The 23,967-nt window shown below is 39.0% G+C and overlaps 1 protein-coding gene across 5 annotated transcripts in view; it reads left to right on the top strand.

Moving 5' to 3' along the window:
* Nucleotides 1-23,967, top strand: part of DOCK10 (dedicator of cytokinesis 10) — a 262,401-nt gene that overhangs the window by 137,363 nt on the left and 101,071 nt on the right. For all 5 annotated transcript variants that reach the window (XM_040639806.1, XM_040639813.1, XM_040639809.1 and 2 more), the window contains exons 4-7: nt 8,244-8,326; nt 16,087-16,159; nt 16,439-16,561; nt 16,810-16,944. In XM_040639806.1, the coding sequence (XP_040495740.1) occupies nt 8,244-8,326; nt 16,087-16,159; nt 16,439-16,561; nt 16,810-16,944 (414 nt within the window). The remainder of the gene's footprint in view (nt 1-8,243; nt 8,327-16,086; nt 16,160-16,438; nt 16,562-16,809; nt 16,945-23,967) is intronic.

The raw sequence follows: 23,967 nt of genomic DNA on the forward strand, positions 1-23,967 counted from the left end.
CACCTCCCATCTGTTTTCTACAGTCAGGAGTCTCCCATGGTTTGTCTCCCTCTCTGATTTTATCTTATTTTATTTTTCCCTTCCCTCCCCTATGATCCTCTGTTTCGTTTCTTAAATTCCACATGTGAGTGGAATCATATGATAATTGTCTTTCTCTGATTGACTTCTTTCACTTAGCATAATAACCTCTAGTTCCATCCACATCATTGCAAATGGCAAGATTTCTTTTTTCATGGCTGAGTAATATTCCATTGTACATAGATACCGCATCTTCTTTATCCATTCATCTGTCAATGGACATCTTTCCATAGTTTGGCTATTGTGGACATTGTTGCTATAAGCATTGGGGTGCAGGTGCCCCCTTCGGATCACTACATTTGTATCTTTGGGGTAAATAACCGGTAGTACAATTGCTGGGCTGTAGGGTAGCTCTCATTGGCAGTTCTTTAACAGAAAATTTTCAGAGGCTTTGAGCACAGCCTGATTACAGTGGGTTAGACTCTGAAAAGATGTGTTATCTTATCAAATAGGGTGTTAGTATGTTGTTGTTGCTTTATCTACAAAGCACTTTGAGTAAACCCAATAAAAGTACTAGAACCGTTCAATCAAAATACTCCAGCATACCAAAGTTAAAAATAGTTCAGTAGGCTATTACATTGTACATTAAAATATTGCTTAATTTGTTAAGGGAAATTAAATATAAAAAATAATATGATCCAATGAGTATAATATTGAAAAAGAAATTTCTTCCTCTGCCTCTTCTTCCTCTTCCACCATTGGGACCCAGATAGATAGCACTTAACTAATTCAAGAGAAAATTATAAATATTCGAGGTAGAAGCTGCATCATGTTGAGAAGTAAAGGAGATATCAAACAATTTGGATCCCAGACAGAGCAAAGAAAATTTTGGGAAGAAGAGGATTGGCTATGATTTAAAATGTATTTCATACTGCCCATTTTTGTTAACTAAAGAAACTATCTAACTAGAATGAAATGTATCCTGTTTCAAGAAAATAAGGAATTCTATTTCTCACTTTTATGGTTAAAATAATTTTATGTGCTTCATGTTTAATTCTAAACTGCATATTATGGGCATTGATAAAGAAACCATTCTTTTAGTCAAAGTGCCTTTGTATTTTACATAAATCGTTTGAATCTCATATGTAAAATAATGTGCACTCCAACTTACCCAGCAATAAGAATCAATGTTTTAATAAGAGATTTGAGGGTTTTTTTGGCATGTATAAATTAAGTAAAAATGAATGCCGTTTTCTGATTCCGAATTGTTGGGCATCAAATGAATTATTCTAATGCATTCGTTCATTTTCCACCAGAGCACAGTAAGCGTGATTTTCCTCACTGAAGATCCAACTCCTTTGATAAAACATCAGCCTACCTGCACAATTTAAATTACTGAAAACCGTTGGGCTATTGGGGAAAATGTAACTAAAAATAAATAAATAAATAAACAAACAAACAAACAAATAAATAAATAAATAAATAAAATCTATCTATATAATTTATTTATATATATATATATATATATATATCTCCAGTTTTGAAAAAAGCCATAATCCTTTCTTAATGCAATTAGCATCAATAGAAAAAAATTTGTTTCCGTTTTGAAGAATGGGGCCCTTAATTCACCTATAAGGCTTTGTTGGAGGTTATGGGACTTTTCATTGTGTGTGTACCTTTTAAGAGTGAATTTATAAGTTAAGCTATATTTGTTTTGCAACTTCAAGTAATGGGAAAATGAGATCAAAATCTGTTCCTCTCCTATATTGGACCTAATCTTTTTTATTTATAATAATTTTGTTTCTATCATGGCCAGAACAAAATGGATCACCCATCTTATTTTTTATACTACATGTATAACACTCAAGATAATAAACATACAAAAGTTGATTAAGGTAAATTCAAATGCATTTATTTTTTAGTCGCGTTGGGATAAAATGTATATAGAAAACCTTGATGAAAACAAAATAGTTTTGAGTTTCACATTAACAACCTTGAAGAAATTTATTGTCTTATTGTCTCTTCACCAAAATCCCCAGAATAATAGTCTTGCTTCTAAATATACAAAACTGCCCCAGTTCTAAATTGGCGTCCTCTTCTCTACAATAAAAATCATCCTATAATGTTTAGTGGTAAGTGGATGGAAACACAGAAGTACAAGTCTGAAACCTTGGCATATAAAAATGTTAAAAAAAAAGAAAGAGCCCATTTTAAGTTTGAAACTAAAAATTTCAATCGCAATGAATTACAACCCAGATTTTATGCCTTACATGAAAAGAATGATTTCGATCATAATATTGCCAAGGTTTTTAGTACTATCCATTATTCATGTCTTGACAAATTACTTGTGAGATCTAGCTGGGAAATTAGAATGTATGTTCCTGGGTCAGGCACAGGTGTGATTCATGAAAGTCTAATTGACAGTTTGCTCAACTACCTTAATACAACGCAGTTTAAAAAAACAAACCAAATATTTTGATTCGCTTCCAATTTAGATAACAATGTAGGCTGCTCTATAATTCAAAGTAACAAAATAGTTGAAAAATGATTCTCATTTATGGTTGGCATTTGATAGGACATTCTGTTTTATGCTGTACATACATATTTATATCCATAGTAACACTGTCTAGTATCAAGCAATATTTTAAAAACTCAGACCCCAAATCCATTATTCTTCGGATTGTACCGTGATTTCTGAAACTGAGTCATATCTATATTTACATCGCTTGTTTTGTCCAATATTTTTCCTTCTTTACCAAGACTGTAGTTTGAGTGGTAAAAAATCGTTGTGTTCAACTTATTTTTATACTACAAAAATTAATTATTTCCTTTTAAGGGAATACATAGATGTGATCCAATCAAAGAAAAAATATTTTCAGTGCCTTTTCTCTTTTCCTCTAAAATATCAACGTATTGAGTGACCACATGTCCTGGTTGCAGAACTAATCTCATATTCTACCTGTTGGTCAGCTAATAGCCTCTTCTCTCACCGTGTAGTGTCTTGGTGTGGCAATAAATCATCCAGCCACCCTTTCAATACATAATTTGCCTAAATTTGCTTAATTTCATGATGCTACATTTTCAACATTTATACAATAGGCGTAATTACTTCTAAACGTAATAAAGACTGGCATAAATGTGAAATTACCACCCTCATTTTACAAATACAGAATTAATCCCAGTGGTGACTCGGGGTCAAAAAGAACACCTTTTGTGGTTGCATACATCTTTCTGGCAAGAAACTAGTCGTGTAATTAAATAAACCTCTATAGCCAGAAAGAAAAAGAATTTTGCTTCTGAAAAGCCGTTTATTACCTGCTTATTTCTCTGTAGCCAGAATCTAATAATCAGCCCTTTTAAGAGATGGACAAATTACATTGCCAAACCCAAATTGCTATTTGAGGTAAGTAACATGATTTGAATTGATTCTGATGATTCTCTAAAGAGAAGAGGAAATGAAAAAATGAAATATTTTCTTTATAGTATTTTAGGGTGTCCTTTACAATTGCCCAATCTTTTCTAAAGTATTTAGATTTTTAGAACTTTCATAGTGTCATGTTTATTTATTCCTAAAAGAAAAAGGATATAGGAAATACATTCATTCAAATAAATATTAAATGCTCACTATAAATAAAAATGCCATGCTGGAGATGATGTGCCCCCTTGCTCTTTCAGCTGGAGGGTAACCTCAATTACTAGAGCCCACTGTATGAAGTCAGGACCCGAATGCTTTCAGTTTCTAGGCAAACAGCACAAGGACTGCATTGCCAATCCAGTGGAATGATGGATTTGGGGGCCCCCATAGAGATTCTGATTCAGGGGATCTCATGTGGGACCCAGGAATCTGCATTTTAATTGACAATCCCTGATAAGTAATGAACATGATGCAATTTAGGAAGCATTATCCTAATGGTATAAAAGCCTTAGAGCATGTTGACCTTGCTCAGCTTTTTTGTGTCTCAACGCATCACAGCAGAGATAGCAAGCATAAAAGCTGAACAGGCAAACATAATAAATTAATAAAACGTGAATTGGGGCATTGCTGAGAAAAATTCACCAGCTCAGCACTCTTCTGCTGAATATTCACTGTCTTCACCTTTGAAATAGATGGTGGCCGTCTCCAAGGATGAGGAGTTGGTATTTTGAAACCCGTGTTGTGGGCTAAGTAGTTAGGGGGAAATAGAACCATGCCCTGCAGAAACCAGCAGAGTCGTAGCCTGGGACTTTGAATTTGCAACAGGTCCTTTCAGCTTAGTTTTCAGACAAAGAGGGGCTGTAGTCATAATTAAAATAGTTCTTAATGAGAGTGACTGTGTGGGCTGGAACAAAGAATAGAGAATAATTTTCTATGCGTAACATTTCCAAAATGCCATTACTATGTAGGAGAAACATTGATGTGTTTGTAAAATGCACTGGCTTTCTCAGAATCCGAGAAATCATAGGTTTAGAAGGATTTTTAAGGGTCATCTACTCCACCCCTAATCCTTATCTACCCACCACCAGATACATGGAACATAGCAAATAAATTCAGAAGGAATTTGATTAAAGCAGGTTTCTTTGATAATCGGAGCTAATATATCTCTCCAAAACTGTACTTCGTAAATCAAGAAAAACTAGTTGTTATTATCAACTACTGTGAATGTGAATTATACACTGAGTCAAACATGCTGGGAATACTGGTTATTTTTAAAGCAAGTATTTATTAAGTACTTACCCTATGTTAGGTGCTTTATGGGGAGATCTTATTAGATCCTTATGAAGCTGATATTATTTAGACAGATAAAGAAATTAAGAGATACTAAGTTACTTAACTGAAATCCCACAGCTAACACCAAAATTCAAAACCAGGTCTGTCTGACTCCAAGCTGGAAGCAGAAATGCCATACAAACATCTGGAATGATGGCCCAGATGTGCCAAATAGAGAAAAGAAATCTGCAATCATCAAACAATTCATAAATTAGCTGGATGGACTTTTAGAGTCAGACGCGTCCAATTTGAAATCTTCTATCATGTGTAGGACCTTTGGCAATGATCTGAGCCTCTCCTTGCCTCTTTGATTTATAAAATAGAAATAAAGTCTCATAGAGTTCTTACTAAAATCATATGTAAAGCACCTAGTAGTGTGTTATCTGACAAGTACTTGCCACTCCAAACCAGAAAATAAGTACTGCTTTGCTAGACTGTAGTGATATAAGAAAGTTCCACATTCATTTTAGGTCCGTGGAACTCAGGATATACATATCTCAGATTCAGTTAAGCCTGCAGCATACTGTGATTATCATGTGAAATATGCATGAAGTATACATGTTTATCGTGGCTAAACACAGACACTAGTGGTAGCAAGAAAGGGTAATGAGGGAATCAGTGTATCTCTGTCCCATGAAAACCTCCAGATTAGGGAGTGTAGAGATGGATATTATGGGACAGAGATTGCTCAATCCAGTCTAATATTCTGGTTGTTCACTAGCTAAATCTGAGAGCCCAATAAATGAAAAGATTTGACCAAAAATCATGTTGAAAGTCGGTATTAGTGGGTTAGTTCCAGGACAAGAAGAAAGCTGTGTAGCTCCCGGTTCTGAGCTGTACCCTCAATTTGCCTTTTTCTTATAGCAAATACACATTGTTTTGGCAGGGTTTTTTTAACCAAGAATCTTTAAAATACTTTGAGTACTCTACCCTAAGAAAATAATGCCAAAGGGGTGATATTTGGGAGAGGATAGAAGGACCAAGTGTATAAAGAAATACTCTGAATACTCGTTTTTTTGAGAAATTCCCATTTTTTATAAAAGATTCATTTTTATTAAAAAAACCTCATATTTTCTACAATGGCACAAAATTTGAAGAGCTGTAATAACAGCTCACTCTGTCCTGTTCTAGAAGTCTTTTCTCAAATGTTAGCATCTCTGCAGTACCCACCCTAACCATTCCATTAAATTGGCCCCTTTCCCCCAACTTTATCCATGCCCCTCTTCTGCTTTTTTTTTTCACATGACAGTTGTCGTTTCCCAACATATACATAATTTACTTATTTTGTGTTTATTGACCAGCTCGTCACAGGGGCATTAGTTTCAAAAGGGCAAGCATTTTTGTCCCTTGCTCACTGATGTATTCCCATCACCTAGAACAACCCAGTAAGGATTCAGTGATGTTTGTTGAATGAATGAATGACCTCCAAAACTAGGAGACTGGATTAGTAAATTATGGTGTGATATTTTATTCTACTTATTTAAAGCGGTCATAAAATTTGGAAAGCCAATGTAAAAATATCTAGAATGTGCCATTAAGTGAATAAAAGAACAATATCCAAGTTCAAATATATACTCAAGGGGAACCAGGTAAAACTATGTATCAGAAAAAAGATTTAAGGGAATGAGTTTTATGCTTTTTGTTTTTCATTTTTAAATATATTTTGTTGCATTTGAGATCTATCGCCAGGAATAGAGAAAAGGCAATAAGAGGAGAAAGAACCGGGATCATGAACGTTCTGTCCCCATGACCTTAGGATGGCAAGGGCCCATATGCTCCTTGCCTGAATCCTTGGCATCTTTATCTAAAATGAAGATGAACTTCTCAGACAAGGAGCTTATTGGGCCTTAGTTTTCCTCTTATTTCCAGAAATACGTGATATGCAGAATTGGCTCAGGAATCCCAAGTTAAGGGATTTCATTTTAGCTAAATATTCAATATTGTTCCCGTTCCTGTTCTCCATCCACAGTCCATCCCGATCTCCTGAATTCCCTTTGCCGTTATCCATGTCCATTTGTCTCGTTGCTGTTTTCCTCCTCTACTCTCTGCCAACAACCTCTTACTCCGGTCTTGGGCCCAGGCTCACGCCCTGTTTAGCCTCTGTCCCCAGTTTGCGTGTGGGTGCTTCGATGAACAAATAAAGTCATGGCACCAAGAAAGTTCAAGGCCAGAGAAGTCCAGAGCTGCTGAGGACACCCAACTACTCTCCCCTCGGCCTGCCTGTCCCTGTGAGCCAGGAGCCTGCACCCCGTGCTCTCCATCAGCCTTCGGGCAGCAAGCACGGGGCTCTTCCCTCCCACTTTCTGTTTCTGCAAAGACAGTGCAGTGTTTCCCTTGCTTGTGGCACCTCCACACCCCCAGTGATTCCTCTCACACAGATCTCCTTGCCTGTCCCCTCCCTGGTTCCCGACAACCATAGGTCTTTATTTCTCACATTGCAGGAAGCTCATTGCTCCTCATTTTCTCCACCGCAGAAGAAAAGATCTCCTTATAATCTTCATGTCAATTGCTCAATCCCCAGGTTCATGTAATTTTAGAATCAAAAGGAATCTTAAAAGCAGCCTAGCAAGGGGCGCCTGGGTGCCTCAGTGGGTTATGAATCCGACTCTTGATTTCCACTCTGGTCATGATCATAGGGTCATGAGATCCAGCCCCGCCTGGGGCTCCACGCTGGGCATGGACTCTCCTTAAGATTCTCTATCTTTCCCTCTGCCCTTCCCACTTCTCTGCCCCTCACCCCTCTTACCTCCCCACCTCAAAAAAAAAAAAAAAAGGCACATAGTGGAACCCCCATTATCACTCTGTGGTCAGTACATTTCTAGGTGCATGGTGGGTGTTTGGGAAATATTTGCCATCAATAAATACTGAGAAATCAGCCATTACATACAAAGTTTTGGGTCATCTTTTATTCATATATATTTATACAAATCGATGAGTAATCAGGGAGAAGTCTGGCCCTGAGAAAGCATTGACGTAAAACTGAAAAACTGATTTCAAATAGACAACACAGCTGACACAGAGAGGAGAAAAGATAAGTTACTGACACAAGAACGAGTAGAAATGGGCTAAAATTACAATGCAAAGATTACATAGAAATAAAAATATCTTCTACCACCAAGAGCTGTTAAATAATGGAAGGTTGCTAAGGAAAACTGAAAAATGACAGCATTTGAGTTTAGCAACGTATCTGGTATGATTCATTGGGTGATGAAATTAGACTTTCCTTGATGGCGTAAAATAGAATAAATATGTTAAATAGTTTCTCCTCCCAGAGTCTGGGATAGATTTGATTTCCATTTCACTTGAAAGTGTGAAATGATTATAATGAGCAAGCCCCTTACCTACCTTAAAATCGCTCACATAGCCACCTTAACGCTCCCCCAGAGATTACGAGAACTGTATTCAGTTTGCTTTTTGCCAGGACAGCTGATTTTTTTTAATGATAAGTTTTCATTGTCTTTTTTTTTTTTCCTTTCAGGCTTGTAAATTTTATAGTTCCCAATGGTATGTGGTAAACTACAAATATGAACAATATTCTGGAGACATCCGACAGCTGCCCCGGTAAGAACCTATCAAGAGTACTCCTTGGGTTTTTCCATATATAAAACATGACTTCTGTCTAAGTTCTACCATTGTTTACAAATACATGTATGTTAATCGAGTGTCAAAGTATATTTTATAATATTTAAAAGTAATTGTCACAACAGAACATTCTGTTCAACGACATACATTTTGTTGTATATGCGCAGAATCAATTGTGACATAGAGATTAGTCTTATTTAATTTTTGAACAAAGTCTTAAAATATCATCATATCATTCTTTTGTGAGCTGTCATTTCAATAGCAGATATAACAGGGCTAGAAAAGAACAGTTTTTCAGACGATATTCTGTGTTTAACGTTCAGATTTGCCCCTGGTTTCATGTATTTTCATGCTGTGATATCAAAAGTCATGAAAATAAACAACTTCCACAGAAGTGATATATGTTTAAGGACAGCAAAAAGGGAAAATAAATAGCCTTTTTTTTTTTTTTCCTGGACTCTGGGGAAAGAAAGTCTTTAGGAGAAAGTGTCCTTGTTCTGCACCTGTTCAAGTGTCACCCTCATGGACAAGATCACCTGACCTACTACCTGAACTAAAGTAGTCATTTATTCAGTGTCTTTGTCCCCCAGTAAAGCAAAAATCCCCAAAGGGCAGGGACTTTTCCTCGCAGCATCCCCTGCAGTCTAGGAGAATGCCTGGCCCGTGGTCAGTGTGCGGTAACTACTCATTGTGTAAATAAACTAAGTGGCAAATTTTGAAAAATAACATTCCTGGATGGGATTGGAGTGGCTCAAATTAAAGAACTGCAATGAATTGGAATCTCCTAACGCATTGGGTCATCCAACTTGAATGTTAGAAATAATCCAGAAAAACACTTATAACAATCAAAAGTGAAGTTGTTATTAACACTTTCCTCAAGTGAAGATTCGAGAATCTTCAATCTTCACATCTAACTTCATAGTGGACACATGGCTTAGATTTGGGCACTATTGGCCCAGATTTCCTGTGCCCCCAGAAACAACTGTTCCAGACTCGGGTACTTGGAAGGGCTGCTCTCAACTCCTGAATGTTGAATTTGAAGGAGCCGTTGAATAGCTCAGAGAAGGTGCCATCTGAGCTCAGATCTGAAGGAACAGTAACTCCCAGCACACTGATCTTGGGGAAGGATTCCCAGAGGAAAGAAGCAAAGGCAGGCGCCCTGACTTGGGAACCAGCATGGTCTCTTGAGCAGAATGGGGAGGCTGCAACTGGCGGTTAGAAAAGCTGGAGTAAGATGAAACCACGGGAGGAGACAAAGGACCTGGTGCGCCCCAGAAAAGAGCTTGGATTCATTCTCACCGCGACAGAAGCCTTCAGAAATTTTAACCTATTGTGACGTGATCCAGTTTCCTTCTTTAAAAGATCACTTGAGCTACTCTAAGGAGAATGGGATTGTAGCAGTGAGTATACCAAAAAAAAAAAAAAAGAAAAAAAAAAGAGGTGAAGGGGAAAGAGGCCATTTATTTTTCAGTTGCATAACTAAGACCAAAACAATGTTCCTCCAAAACAGCAAATCGTTTTTTGTAAACCGCTGAATAGTAACTTTTACCAAATCTCTGAACAGCCCTTTAATTACTCCTGATAGATAACCTCCTGTAACTTCATGTTGGGAAGGTCCCACCACACGCTAGGCTTTCGTGAGTACGTACTGTACTTGGAATGTCTGCAGGTTAGTCACACACTTTTTATAGGCACAACTGAAAAGCAAAGCATTTTTTAACGTCGAGACTTCCTCTTTCTAAAAACCCTTCTGAGAAGCAGTTACAACTTGGAAGCTGTGTCCAAGCGGTTGCAGGACCGCATATGAAGTAAGAGATTGTAGAAAGTGGCATTAGTTGCCCTTCCAAGTATAGGCCTTCCTGCTGACTTCAGGTCTGTTGAAATCTTTGTTGCTGTTGTTTTTAAGATTTTATTTATTTATTTATTTATTTATTTATTTATTTATTTGACAGAGAAAGAGAGAGAGCACAAGCAGGGGGAGAGGGAGAGGGAGAAGCAGGCTCCCCACTGAGCAGGGAGTTTGCTGCAGGGCTCTCTCCCAGGACTCTGGGATCAAGGTCTGTTGAAATCTTTAGTGACTTTGTCCCCACACACCTTTTCTTATGTCCATGATGCCATCAAGCAAAATAAATAAATGAAAGTTTTCCCCTTTGTGGTATTCACCCTGTACTAAAACAACAGAGGAAACCCCTCCAGTGAGAACAGGGCCTGGATATCATCGTCGAATTAGAATTCTCATGGAGCATGAGAAGAAACTTCAGGAGAAGCAAGACGAAAGTAACCGAAACATTGTTGAGAATTTCCCTTAATTAACTAAAGAAGTGGAAGTTGATACCGAGAAGGGGAAGAATGGTGCTGCCACAAAGTGGGAGATTTTAATGAACTGTGTGTATTCAAAGTGAAAATCAGAAGTTCCAGAATATAATCCTCACACATCCCCTGAGATAATGAAGACTGTAACACTGAATAGAAAAATTATTTTTAAAATGATTTTAGAAACCGTAAGCGCTCCCCATTAAAGACTACACATATTTAGGTCAGTAATGGAACAGATAATTCACTTGGCCTTTGGAGACCATTAGAAGTAAATCATGTTCATGCCTCCTGGATTAGAAGAATTCTCTTATGTCTGCTGCCAATTTAAACTCATCATTTCTTTTTATGGGTTGCTGAGGCTCCAAAATAAAAACTTGCAATTATGGTAGAGTGAAAAGAGAAGCGTGTGTTTACCTCCCTAATTTTTATTCTTTAAATTTGAAATTGTGTTATTATTAACTCTTAAGAACCTCACTTTTTTTAAGTGTCTGTTCATAGAAAGATACTGGAAAGAAACATTATTTCAGGCTAGAGTGTAAAATGTAAGCCTTCGCACATAAAAATCAGCACTGAACTGGGAATTCACAGAAGACAAAAATGACAAAAAATTTCATGAGGCCAGCCAGAGGAGTCGAGAATATGCCATGGGGAAAGGACAGTCTGTTCAATAAATGGTGTTGGGAAAACTGGAAGAACATGTACGAAAGAATGGAATCAGACCCCATCTGACAATCCACAAAAATTAACTCAAAATGGATTAACGACTTGAATGTAAGACCTGAAACCATTAAATCTCTAGAAGAAAATATAAGTGGTCAGCCCCTTGACCTCTGTCTTGGCAATGAATTTTTTGGGATCCCACTGCATTCAAGCAAAAAAAGACATGTGAGACTACATCAAACTCAAAAGCTTCTGCACAGCAAAGGAAACCATCGACATCATGAAAAGGGCAACCTACTGAATGGGAGAAAATACTTGCAAAGCATGTATCTGATAAAGGGTTAATATCCATAATATACCGAAAACTCAGACAACTCAGTAGCAAAAAAATAAAACAATCCAACTAAAAAATGATCAGATCTTCTGAATAGACATTTTTCCAAGGAAGACAGACAGTGGCCAACCGGTACATGAAAAGTACTCATCATTAGGAAATCAAATCATCGTCTGGAAAATACAAATCAAAACCACAGTGAGATGTCACCTCACACCTATTAGAGTGGCTAGTATCAAAACGGCAAGAAATAACAAGTTGTAATGAGGATGTGTCAAAAAGGGAACCTTCATGAACTATTGGTGGGATGTAAACCGGTACAGCCACTAGGCAAAACAGTATGGAGGTTCCTCAAAAATTTAAAAATAGAACTACCATGTGACCTAGGAACTCCACTTCTGGGTATTTATCCAAAGAAAATAAAAACACTAATTCAAAAAGATTGGTGCACCCCTATGCTCACTGCACCATTATTTATAATAGCCAAGACATGGAAACAGCCTAAATGTCCACTGATGGATGAATGGATAAAGAAAATGTGAGATAAGTAGATAGATAGATGATAGATAGATGATAGATAGATAGATAGATAGATAGATAGATAGATAGATCACTGAGGAACTATTGTGAGGATCACTGTTGTGATCCACAGTTATCAAGAACAAATTCCTATCAAATTGGTGTTTTGTAAGAGAGAGAAGAAAGGGTAAGTCAGGCTAGCAGAAGAGGGGAGAATATGAAGTTCAGAAAGGGATAGAAGAGTGTCAAGGTCAAAAGGAGACTAACAGGAAATAATTAGCATATAGCATAGGAACACCCCTGAGCTAAATGTTGACGTCCCATGTTCAAGTTTGTCTTTGCTGCCTCTCCCTGTTTTCCCCACACATTCCTTTATTTTTCACTTGGGATGTTGTCTTAATACTCCCTTTACTGGCCTGCCATCATTTTAAGAATCCTGGAATACTCATGTTCTCTTCTCTGCAGACAAAATGCTTGGAGTAATTGCTCTGAAATCAGCCATAGGAATCTGACTGTGAATCTTGGGCAATTGTGTTGCTTGTGGGATGAAGGAGAGAGAGGGTGTGTTTAGGGGCTTTACCAATCAAATGAAAAGGTGAAAGGGACTGCTCTTTGCTCAGGAATGTCAAGGTATTGTTACAGAGAAAAGGGATATTTTGGGTAGGACAGGAAAAATTTCCCAGGGGTCCTAAAATAACACTGTCACCTGCTACTGGCTCTGCCTCCACGTAAACTTGACCCTAACCCAAAGCCGCAGAACAAGTTAACGTGAAGGGCAATGGGCATGGATATTCTTGAGTATCTCTAAGGCTCTGTGAGAAGGAGAAAGGAGTACAGGTACACCTGGATCCTTTGGCAGAGAACAATGGCTACAATTTTATGTAAGATGATTATCAAAGATGGTTTGAATTAATTTATCCTACATACAAGCAGTAGCATTTTGGAAATAGGGCTTCTAATCCCACCTCTTCCACTATGGGTTTATGTGAGTAGCTGTTACAGACTTTGTTTTCTTCTCAGTACAACAGCAAGACGAGGCTAGACTGTGGAGTTCTAGCATTTGTGGGCAAATATCTGATTACACACATATATATGTAATAAAAAGCAATACGCTGCTTAGTACATATTTAGACTTCAGTACAAATGTTCTGCTATTGTGGTAGAGATTTTTGAACTTCTTTGAACTTGCAGATAAGTCATGGATGAAGAAGACTGTGTTATGTATGTATGAATATGTTTCTGGAATTTGGAATAATGCACACCCATTCGAGTAAATTAATATACATTAATGAACAAATATTTATTACGTGCTTACCATGTGCCAGAACGTACGGTGGAGATAATCTTAAAATACACATTTCCTACCACTATTCTTTCAAGCCTCTGGCTTTTAATTAAGCTTGTTACCATTTACAACTACTTACCTATGGGCCTTGGGACTTCATATCAAGATTGCGCAACCAAAGCAAAATGGATAAATAAATTGGGACTAGGGCTGAAGTGTGACCCCAGATACCATCTTTAATACCCGATATCAACTACTGTATACCCCAGAATAGCTTTATTTTTCTTAGTTATTGATTTTGGTAGCAAGCAACTTACCTTAATTTGAATTTATAAAATAAATTCACACTAGTAATAAGATCATTTTCAAAAACCTGTTTACACATTAGAGATGCCTCTTAGGATGTTGATGCCAAAAAATGTGTTTTAGCATCACCAAAATGCCTTCCAAAAACGGTTTTAAATGCTATCAGTTTGTATTCTTTCACTTGCCTATCCCTGGTGCAGTCAGCAAAAGTGTACTGAGCATCTCCATGGTAGGAAAAGACAAAGCCGGGGGAGGTACAGATGGGACTCCATTGGAGGCCCTGGTTTAAGAAACACATCATCTGGGGCGCCTGGGTAGCGCAGTCGTTAGGTGTCTGCCTTCGGCTCAGGGCGTGGTCCTGCCGTTCTGGGATCGAGTCCCACATCAGGCTCCTCCGCTGGGAGCCTGCTTCTTCTTCTCCCACTCCCCTGCTGTGTTCCCTCTCTCGCTGGCTGTCTCTCTGTCACATAAATAAATAAAATCTTAAAAAAAAAAAAAAAGAAAGAAACACATCATCTGAGTGGCACAGTCAGTTAAGCATCAGACTCTTGGTTTGGCTCAGGTCATAATCGCAGGGTTGTGAGATTGAGCCCAGCTTCTAGCTCTGTGCTCAGCGTGGAGTCTACTTGAGATTCTCTCTCTCCCTCTCCCTCTGCCCCTTCTGCCTTCTCTAAGATAAATAAATCTTAAAAAAAACAGAAACATGTCATTTGGTGAAAGGTAAGACAGGTGCACAAACAACAGATTCAGATTAGCACCAGGACATGTGTGTCTGGCATCCACAGGGAGAGAGGCCTAATTTGTAGAGTCTGGGATGCCTTCGTGGAAACCAACCTGGGAGCATGAACTCTTTTTAGACTACAGTGGAGTATTACGTAGCCTTAAAAAGGAACGAAATCCTGATCCATGAATGAACCTTGAAGTGAAATAAACCAGACATAAATTGACACATATGGCACGATTCCACTTACATGAAGTACCCAAAATAGTCAAAGACATGGAGGCGGAAAGTAGAGCAGTAGTTACCAGGGGTGGGGGAAGGGAGAGCGTTTAACAGATACAGTGTCATTTTGGGAATGAGAAAGGTCTAGAGATGGACCGTGGTGATGGTTGCACAGTAATGTGAACGCACTTAGCGCCACTGAACTGGCCACTTACACATGGTTAAAATCGTAAATTTCCTGTTATGTATATTTTACCACAATTGAAAAAAAAATACTCTTATCAGGTTGAGAGAATGTGGCTCTGATGTCAGGCTTTTCCATTTTTAATAGCGAGGTCACTGTTCTTTCTGTGCTCCACCTTGCCCGGCTGTGAACCGGGCATGGGCATTTTCAGGTCTTTCAGAGGGAAGGTAAAGAATATTTTGAACCCCTTTGAGTGCGTTGAATCCCTGTGTGAATAAAGTCTGGTAATTTTACGCATACTTAAGTAAAAGAGTCGTTGGTCATGCCCCTTCCTATCTGGAATACCATCACCACAGGAAAAGATTTGCGATAGGAATACCTGAATGAGCACCCCTGGGCTTTTTTTCTCAATAGGCAGATTCTGAGGTTGCTTCTACACCATATAAATCACCTCAAAGAAAATAAATATTCCACGCAAATTCTACACGTAGGATTTTCTAGCTACGTGTCCAGGAATGCTGAACCTGCAATGCTGTTGATCACTTTCATTAAGCCATGAGTTGTGAAAATAGAATCAAGCCGAGGGAAGTTTATTTTTGTCCTATTTGACCATTTAGAGTACTTGCACACTCTTGCTGCCGTGGGCTGGTCAGCGTTCCAGTGCTACCACGGAGATGCACCCAGTGAGCACAGGTCCACAAAGTCGGGTTGGGGCGTTCTTTGGGGGAGGCCACGGTTAGGAGAGCAGCGCACCCTAGTGGCCAGAGCTCAGACTGGTTCTCAGGAACGTGGCATGTCCTAGGAAGGCAAAACAGAAATGAAAACATCACTACTTCATATTCCCCTGCAGAATGTGGACGAAGGAAAATATAAACCACCAAACCTTTAAAACTGTCCTGCTTGCCTTCTTCTTCTTCTTCTTCAAGAAGACCTGTGTAAATCTGAATAAGCAGGAACTCCATGGTTTAAAAATAGAGATGTCTTTGCTAGAGATAAGACCTAATGGTGTAGGGGAAAGTTAACACTTCCAAAGGAAACAAGGCCCTCACAAGATTACATTATTTTATTTAAAAAACACAATAGTTGTTACCTAGGGAACAGTGGAAAAAGAAAGCCATATCTCGAATGACAAATCAGAAACTGGTTTTTTGTTTGTTTGTTTGTTTGTTTGTTTGTTTGTTTTTAATACCAGAGCAGAATACAAACCAGAGAAACTTCCTTCACATTCCTTTGAGGTTGACCATGAGGATGCTGATAAGGATGAAGTAAGTACGTTGTCGAAAGAGAAATGTGTAAAACGGGAGGTACTTGGTCCCTGTCTTTCACTAGAGCATTTCACATTCTGACCAGATTAACAGAAAAGCCGCGGTAGCTACTTGTGGAAGGGCTTTTCGTCAAAATGAGTCACATTTGTTTTGAAATTGAACACGTTTATTATTTAAGATGAGTCAACGAGAGGAAGAGGAGGTTCGTTTTTAAGTGCGGGGTCTAAGATCTGGGATTCACAAAAGATTGCAGTTGTGCCAATGATGCTTCTTCTCCAGGATACCACCTCCCACTCGTCATCTAAGGGCGGTGGGGGAGCAGGAGGGACCGGAGTTTTCAAGTCTGGCTGGCTCTACAAGGGGAATTTCAACAGCACCGTGAACAATACTGTTACTGTGCGGGTAAGGAGACATCAAGACTTATCTTTGTTTCTGCCACTTTTCTTGACACCCCCTCCTTCGGTCACAGCACAGAGGAGAGTCATTTGCATTATGTTTCGTGTCATATTTAATTTATGAGAAAGGAGGATGCTGATCTCTAGAATGCTGCCCTAGAAAGGTAGTGTTCCTGAAGGAATTAGAAAAATTCTAGTTTCTGTAACAGCACACCGCAATTGAAACTATCTCAGTATATCTTTTCTTTTATTTAGTCCTTCAAAAAGCGTTACTTCCAGCTGACCCAGTTGCCAGATAACTCCTACATCATGAATTTCTACAAAGATGAAAAAATATCCAAAGAACCCAAAGGCTGCATCTTTTTAGATTCCTGTACAGGTGTGGTACAGGTGAGTGGAAATCCCTCCTCCTCCTCCTTGGGCTTTTTTTTTTTCCCCTCTTGAGTTTTTTAATCAAAGAGTACATTCATCCAGTCATCAGTCATGCATTCCATAAGTGTTTATGGAGTATCTGATATGACCCAAGAACTGTTCTAGACCTTAGGGATTCCGTGGAAAACAAGGGAGCCTCCATTTCTGCTTTCACAAAGCTCACTTTCAATAAAGGAAGAAAAACAGAAAATAAGCAAAGAAAGAAATCAACAGAATGGAATCTGTTGGTGAAATCTGGAATAAAGAAAATAAATAGGGCTATGGAAGGGAGAAAGACAAATGGTAAGGTCGGAAAGCCATGTTAATGCTCCAGAAGGGAGGAAAAACTTTTGTAAAGAGAAACTACTTTATCCGAAAAGTAAAGAATGAGCAGGGCAGCAAGTGCAAAGATCCTGAGGCAAGAACAAGATGGGTGTATTCAAGGAGAAGGGGAAAATGACCCCCTGTGTGACTACAGTGTAGAGAGGCACTGAGCTAAAGATAATTCAGTAAGATAATATGTAAACCATATAGTTCACTCTACTTCATAAATACTATCTTTATTATTGGGTAATAATGAGAGAGTAAATTTACAGTGTACACATACATCATCTTCCTTCTGAGAGGAGGTTTCCTTCAAAGACAAGGATTACATCGATTCCCAAGAACTTAATTTCAGTAACAAGACACAGTGCTTTTAACAAGCAGTGCTGTTCTGCAAGCTCTTGGTCTTCAAACTATCGTCCTCAGTACTCGATGTGACATGGACCCCTGTGGCAAAGGAAAGCAGAATAATTCCATAGACCTCCTTTGGACATCTTGCTTTCATTTATTCTTTCACTTTGATGAAATAAGTATCCTTATTCCTTCTTACATAAAAATTGAAGCAACCAAATGTTATAGCAAACTCTTCTTAAATTTCGCAGAAAGATGCTGGCTCATTGAGTTTGAGGACTGTGTGTCTGGTCCCAGGCCACCAGGAACAAGTCCTTCTCTTCCCACCAAGCCACAAGCATTCACATAGCATTCACATGTTACGTAGCTGAGATTACATCTTGGATTAATACCGGGGCGCTTGAATATGCGGATGCGAAATGGACTTTTCTCCAATCACTTAGGCCTCGCCTTTTTCTGCATGGTTTATCTGTTGAAATCTGGAATTCCTCCAGAAAGCAATAAGGCTGAACTTTAAAAGGAAAGAATTAATTAAGTGTTGCTGAGCACTGGGTTGGAAGCGAAAGATAATTGCATTTTAACGCAGACGCCAACTTTCCATATGGAAAGGGCAATAAGGGTCTTAATGGAGGGTGGAGATAGTTTTCTATTGTTGATCACAAAGGAAACTCTTTGGCTTTAGAAATATCAAGTAAAACTTTAGCAGGAGATTAAAGATCAATGATGACATTTTATAGACATTGAACTAAAACATTTAAATATTTTCTTTTCCATTTTTTGCTTCAAAGCTTGCTCTAGCCAATGTATTATCATCTTTTAGGAAGTATCACTGCAGCCCATGCCGCATATCAAGCTTGCAGAGATAGTATTAATATGACATTGCTTCTTTAAAGAATCCTATAACTCGGTGTTGAGGGCACACCTTAGTGCCTGAATCTGACCTTTCACTACAGGAACTTCTTCTCCACCTTGTCTTAGGCTGTGCTTCAGTCTCTGCTTAAGTGATGGCTTGGAGCTGGAGAGTGTCTTCTAGGAGAAGACACAGCTTGGGGTTCACACAGGTCAGCATTCAAATCCTGGTTTCACCATTTACTATTGGAGGCTTTGAGTAAGTTACGCAAGCTCTGAGCTCAGGTTCCTCACCGGTAAAAAGGAAAAAGGATCTGAGAGACAATGTGTCTTCAGCCATTCTTCCCTAGTCTTGTGACCAAACTAACGTGATTTCACTCCTTGGCGAGTCACAGGTAGAAACACACCAGGTGAGTTGTCACGCAAAGGAAACTTTATTTGCAGTGAATATGGAGCTCATGGGGAGTAAATTCCAAAGCCATGACTCCCCAGCAAGGGTGAGTAGGTTTCCTTTACTTAAGGTTAGGATGAATATTTAGAAAGGGGAGCCTTGTCAATGTATGCAGAGGCAGGTATAAGGTCGTACATGTGTCTTAAGGAAACATGCCTATACAGACACCGTATGTTATGTAAGTGAGGCGGGGGCTCCTCTTTGGGCAGAGATTGTAATATTATAATGAGGTAAAGGTAATTGTTGGTTACTCCGTGGGTCATTCTGTGGTCCATCTGCACAGGGGCGGTTGGGGGTTGACCTCAAACTGGTCTGGGCATTCTGGGCCCCAGGAGCTCTTCATATGGGCAGTTACTGCTTGAGGAGTAGTCTTGGTTTCCATCATGGGATGCTGTGCTCTTCGGGTCTTTTGCCTGAGTTAAGAGATAAGCTGGAAAGAAGAGTTTAAGAAAAAATGTGGGACAAAAGTCATTGGGTACAAGCAAGTGAACAGTGAGGGTCAGATCTAGCTGGTGATAGATGATAGACAGTCTTTCCATTAAGTACAAAGGTCACAACTTTGAGAGATAGACATTCAACTGTGGAAAGGCTTTCCTGGAAAAACTCAATTCACCTTCCTGAAATTTTTACCTACATATGCTTATTTGTTCATTTATTTTTTTATTCATTCATTCACTCATTCAACAAACTTATTTAGTCCCCATGACATACTAGGAACTATGCTCGGCATCGGGGACTCCCTGCTGAAGTCATAACCAGAGATGGACACAGGCTCATTCCTATTACACAATGTCACAAAAGCTATAAAGGGCACCTTCTGTTGAATATTCTAGGAGCCCAGAATAGTGATGAACTCTTCTGGGTCAGCTAGCAGGATTCCCCAAGGTAGATTTTACACATTAAAGCACAAGTGAATAATCCTACTTCATTTTCCAGGAGAGAGCCATTTAAATATTTCAGAACATTTATTACATCTTTTAAAGAGTTCAGCTCTATACCCCCTCATTTCTATTACTGTTTGTCAAGACCTTATTACCCTTTGTGTGGATAACCCTTTGTGTGGAGAGAACCTCCAGCTTCTTGAGATCACTTTGGGAAGATAGACGTCTGGGTTACTTACCTTGTGTCTGGATCCTGGTTTCTACGTATTTGTTTATAGCTGTTTCTGACTTAGGAGGTCTTACAACTGGAAGGAAGATTCTCAATGAGATACCGCAAGTTTAGTCATTGCCTTCACAAGCTCTCAGGTACAAAATGTCCCCGAAGATGAAACATATGCACACAAAAACACAGAACAAATGAATAATAGAATGAGTCAGACCTATTTTGTCAAGAATCGTTATCCGTTTCCCTTGAATAAAACAAAAAAGAGGAACAAAGACCTTACCTCAGAAGTGATACCTACCATCTGGCATTCGAAGGAAGTCCAAGCTCCTAAGAGTCTTAGTAAACAAGCCATTTTCGTTCACTTCATTCAGACCCGATCTATATCATTGTGTTCTAAGAATAGTCCTTGGAATTCTTAGAAATATATTTCAAGGGTGACATCAAGTAGAGAAAAACTCTCCTACGCAGTAAATTTCTCAGAGATTTTTGGTGATGTTTAGGATTGGAAATTTTCTGGATCTTAGTTAAAAAAAAATAACAGTAGTTTTCCACTTTATAATATCATCAAACGGTAATGTTAGATCTGTTTTATCCCCCGTGCACTCCCAGTCTGGAGAAGTACTCACAGTTTTTGCTGCTTCTGTTTTGATCTGATAGGAACGGATCGTCAGGCCTGCGTTATCCTATCTTGTTCCTTCAGAGTCTTCTTACTCATTCTTCTACTGGCCCACTCATCCCTCCACTCAAGGTCCTGCCACTGTGGAAGACAATAAATAGTCCAAGAATCCCACCTGCTAGGTGTCCTACCACAACATTAATAATGACCGATGTCACTTGATGCAGGCTTAAATGGGTTGGAGGGACTAAAAATTGCTTCTTTTGTCCCAGGTGCTGAATCTGCCACCTTGTGGGTATGGGTTCCAAGACAATGGCCTTGGGGCCCCTGGGTGGCTCAGTCAGTTAAGCATACAATTCTTGGTTTCGGCTCAGGTCATGATCCCAGGGTCAAGAGATCAAGCCCCATGTGGGGCTCTGTGCTCCGTGCAGAGTCTGCTTGAGATTCGAGATTCTCTCCCTCTTTCTCCCTTTCTGTCCCTCCCCCAATTCACATGCACATGCACATTCTCTCTGTCTCTCTGAAATAAATAAACAAATAAAATCTAAAAAGAAAAAAAAAGACAATGATCTCCTGTGCTTAACAGAAGTCTAGACACTCGGATACATTCTGCAGCTCGGGCATCCCGCCACAGGAGGGAAATAGGGCCACGTGTGAGTCACCAGGGAGCAGCTTGGTCTTGTAGATCTGGAGTGTGCTCGCCCACAGAAAGGTAGTCACACTGGGAGAGAAAACGAAGTGTACCTGCCAAGGAAAGCAAGTCTAGAAACTACATATGACCTATAAACTTCCCATTAGCAAACTCTGGCTCTGCAGAATCTGATTTCCAAGGATAACAATAAAAACCAGAATGACACTTGTACTTTTCTTCATCTCGTATATCATTTGACAGCAGTTGATGGAACGTGCATGATTATTGTCCCAGTTTATTAAAATAAAACTCACGGAGCTAGAGTGGCTTTCCCAAATCACAGAGCTAGTAAATGGCAAAATTAGGTTTGAAGTAGAGGAATGTCCAAAATCACAGAAAGATGCCCAAGGAACTGAGTCGGTTATCATACATCATGAGGGCTTGCCTGCATACCTACATCCACGTATCCTGCGTAAGCCACACAAGCAGAAGAAACACCGCAAACGTATGCTCATGTAGCATTTTTAGCAGTGAGTTTTAGATGCAGGATTTATTTCAGCAAATATATATTGAAAATTGAGCTGTGCAAGGCATTGTGGAAAAGCCAAGTATGAATCAAATGCAGCTCCTGTCTTCAAAGAGCTCCCAGCCTGTGGGAGGATGCACAGAAAAACAAAACAAAAACCAAATACAGCACAGGCAGATAAAATGAATGACACATCTCAAACAATAGATTCTGATAACATATGCAAGAATAAAATCACATTTATCATGGCATGAGGCTTTATTACATTATACATATAGTCATATACATATATGTCATGTATGCTAAATTTCTGCTTATTTGTTTACTGATGCTTCATTACACTGGAATGTAAGTTCAGTGAGGGCAGGAATTTTTTTTAATGCTGTGTCCCTGGCACATAGAAGGTGCCTAGTGCATTTTTGTTGAATGAAATGAATAAATAAACATGCAGACAATGGAAAGGATTCTATAAATGGTGGCCACTAACCCCAGTAACCTGGATATGACATTGTGTGTTTCTTTTTAAAACCCTTCTTTTGTTCCTGCAAAATTCTGCAGAAGTTGCTGGTAACACAGTGGAACAATTCAGCACAATGGAGTATTTTGTTTGGGTAACTTCCTCTGACATTTGGTTCTCCATTGGCTTTGGTCGCTCTTTTGGAGTATCTATTCCGGAACCTTTCCCGATGAATATTGCAGAAACAGACCGGTGTGCTACCACTCATGAGACACATCAGATGGTCTTAGGGCATATTTGCAATTTCCTGTTCTTTCTGAAGCCGTGTAAATGGACTGTGGTGGGCTGGAGTAGACAAAGTATTTGCATCTGCCACAAAGGACACTGTTTTCAGGGAAACAGGAAAATTGGGGGAACAACAAAAAAATATGACTATTTCTTGATTACCACTGTAATGACGTAACAATTGCATTTTGAAATATTAAAATGTCCCACGGATTTTTCTATTTTTGTCCTTTCTTTTTTGTTATTTTATATGCCATTATCTTAGAGATCACAGAGTGAGATAGAAAACCACTTAGGGCATCGTAATCTTTCCCAGCGTAAGCTTGTCTACACTGCAAGTAAGTAGTTTGATGTTGTTCCAATAGAAAAAGATGATTTGGTTTTTGAGAAGCTGCAAATGGAGTATTTATTTCACTGATAAATACCCCTTTTTGAGAAACAAGGGCTTGTTAGACTTTGCTCGTATTTTTACAAAATATTTTTTAAAATGTTGAAGTCAGCAACCACATTCAATTCATTGCCATTTAGAAAATCAAGTTTTGTCCATGTTTTGTCATGTTTTCTATCTAGAATTCTTTTAGTTCCTTGTCATCTGCATTTGAAAGCAGGTTGCAGCTAGATCCACTTTTAATTAATTTAATTAATATAAACATTTTACATAGTTTTGCATCTCCCTGTCCATATTACTTACGGCATGAGATTAATTAAGCAGATTCTTCATTTGTTTGTTTTCAAGACAGCGCTGAGATCTGTTTGCATTTTGCTGTACTCAGATACTTAGCAATATTCTAACCAAAGCTATGCCCTGAACTCTGAGCATTTCGAGTTCTTTCCTCTGTGTCTGTTTCTGTTCCTGTTGTTTTGTAAAGGAAAACTGTGTCTCCTTGTATACCTGCTCTCCGCCAAGTTCTCTTTGCCCTTAGACCCTCTGTGTCAGTGCAAGATACACTGGCTTTATGGACCTCCTTCATCAGAACCCCAAAGGGAGTCTGCCCACACCTCCTGCAGAGATCAGAGCTTCTAAGAATTTGCATTCTTAAAGAATCTGTCTAGCTGTTTGCTTTTTGCACACTAAACTTTGAGGCCATAGCTGCCTTTCTGGCACCCCCCACTGTGTTTATACTACAGACAAAATGGTCTCAAAATGCAGCTCTGGCCTTTTATTAGTCAATGTCTGTCTGTCCTCTGTTCTCATAGAACCCACAGGTCCTGGGAGAATAGTGGTATTCTCATGTTGCAGTAGAATTCCCATCCGCAAGATTTTTTATACCTCCATTTTATGCCTCACCTTCAACATGTTGGCATATCTTCCAATTTCACATTTGTCTGATTCACTGATTAATGCCTGTCTCCCCTGTTCTGGCAGGGCAGAGACTGTGTCTGTTTTTGCCCAGCACAACACGTG

The sequence above is a fragment of the Ursus maritimus genome, unplaced genomic scaffold (genome assembly GCF_017311325.1).
Source record: "Ursus maritimus isolate PB19 unplaced genomic scaffold, ASM1731132v1 scaffold_1, whole genome shotgun sequence".
NCBI lineage: Eukaryota > Metazoa > Chordata > Mammalia > Carnivora > Ursidae > Ursus > Ursus maritimus.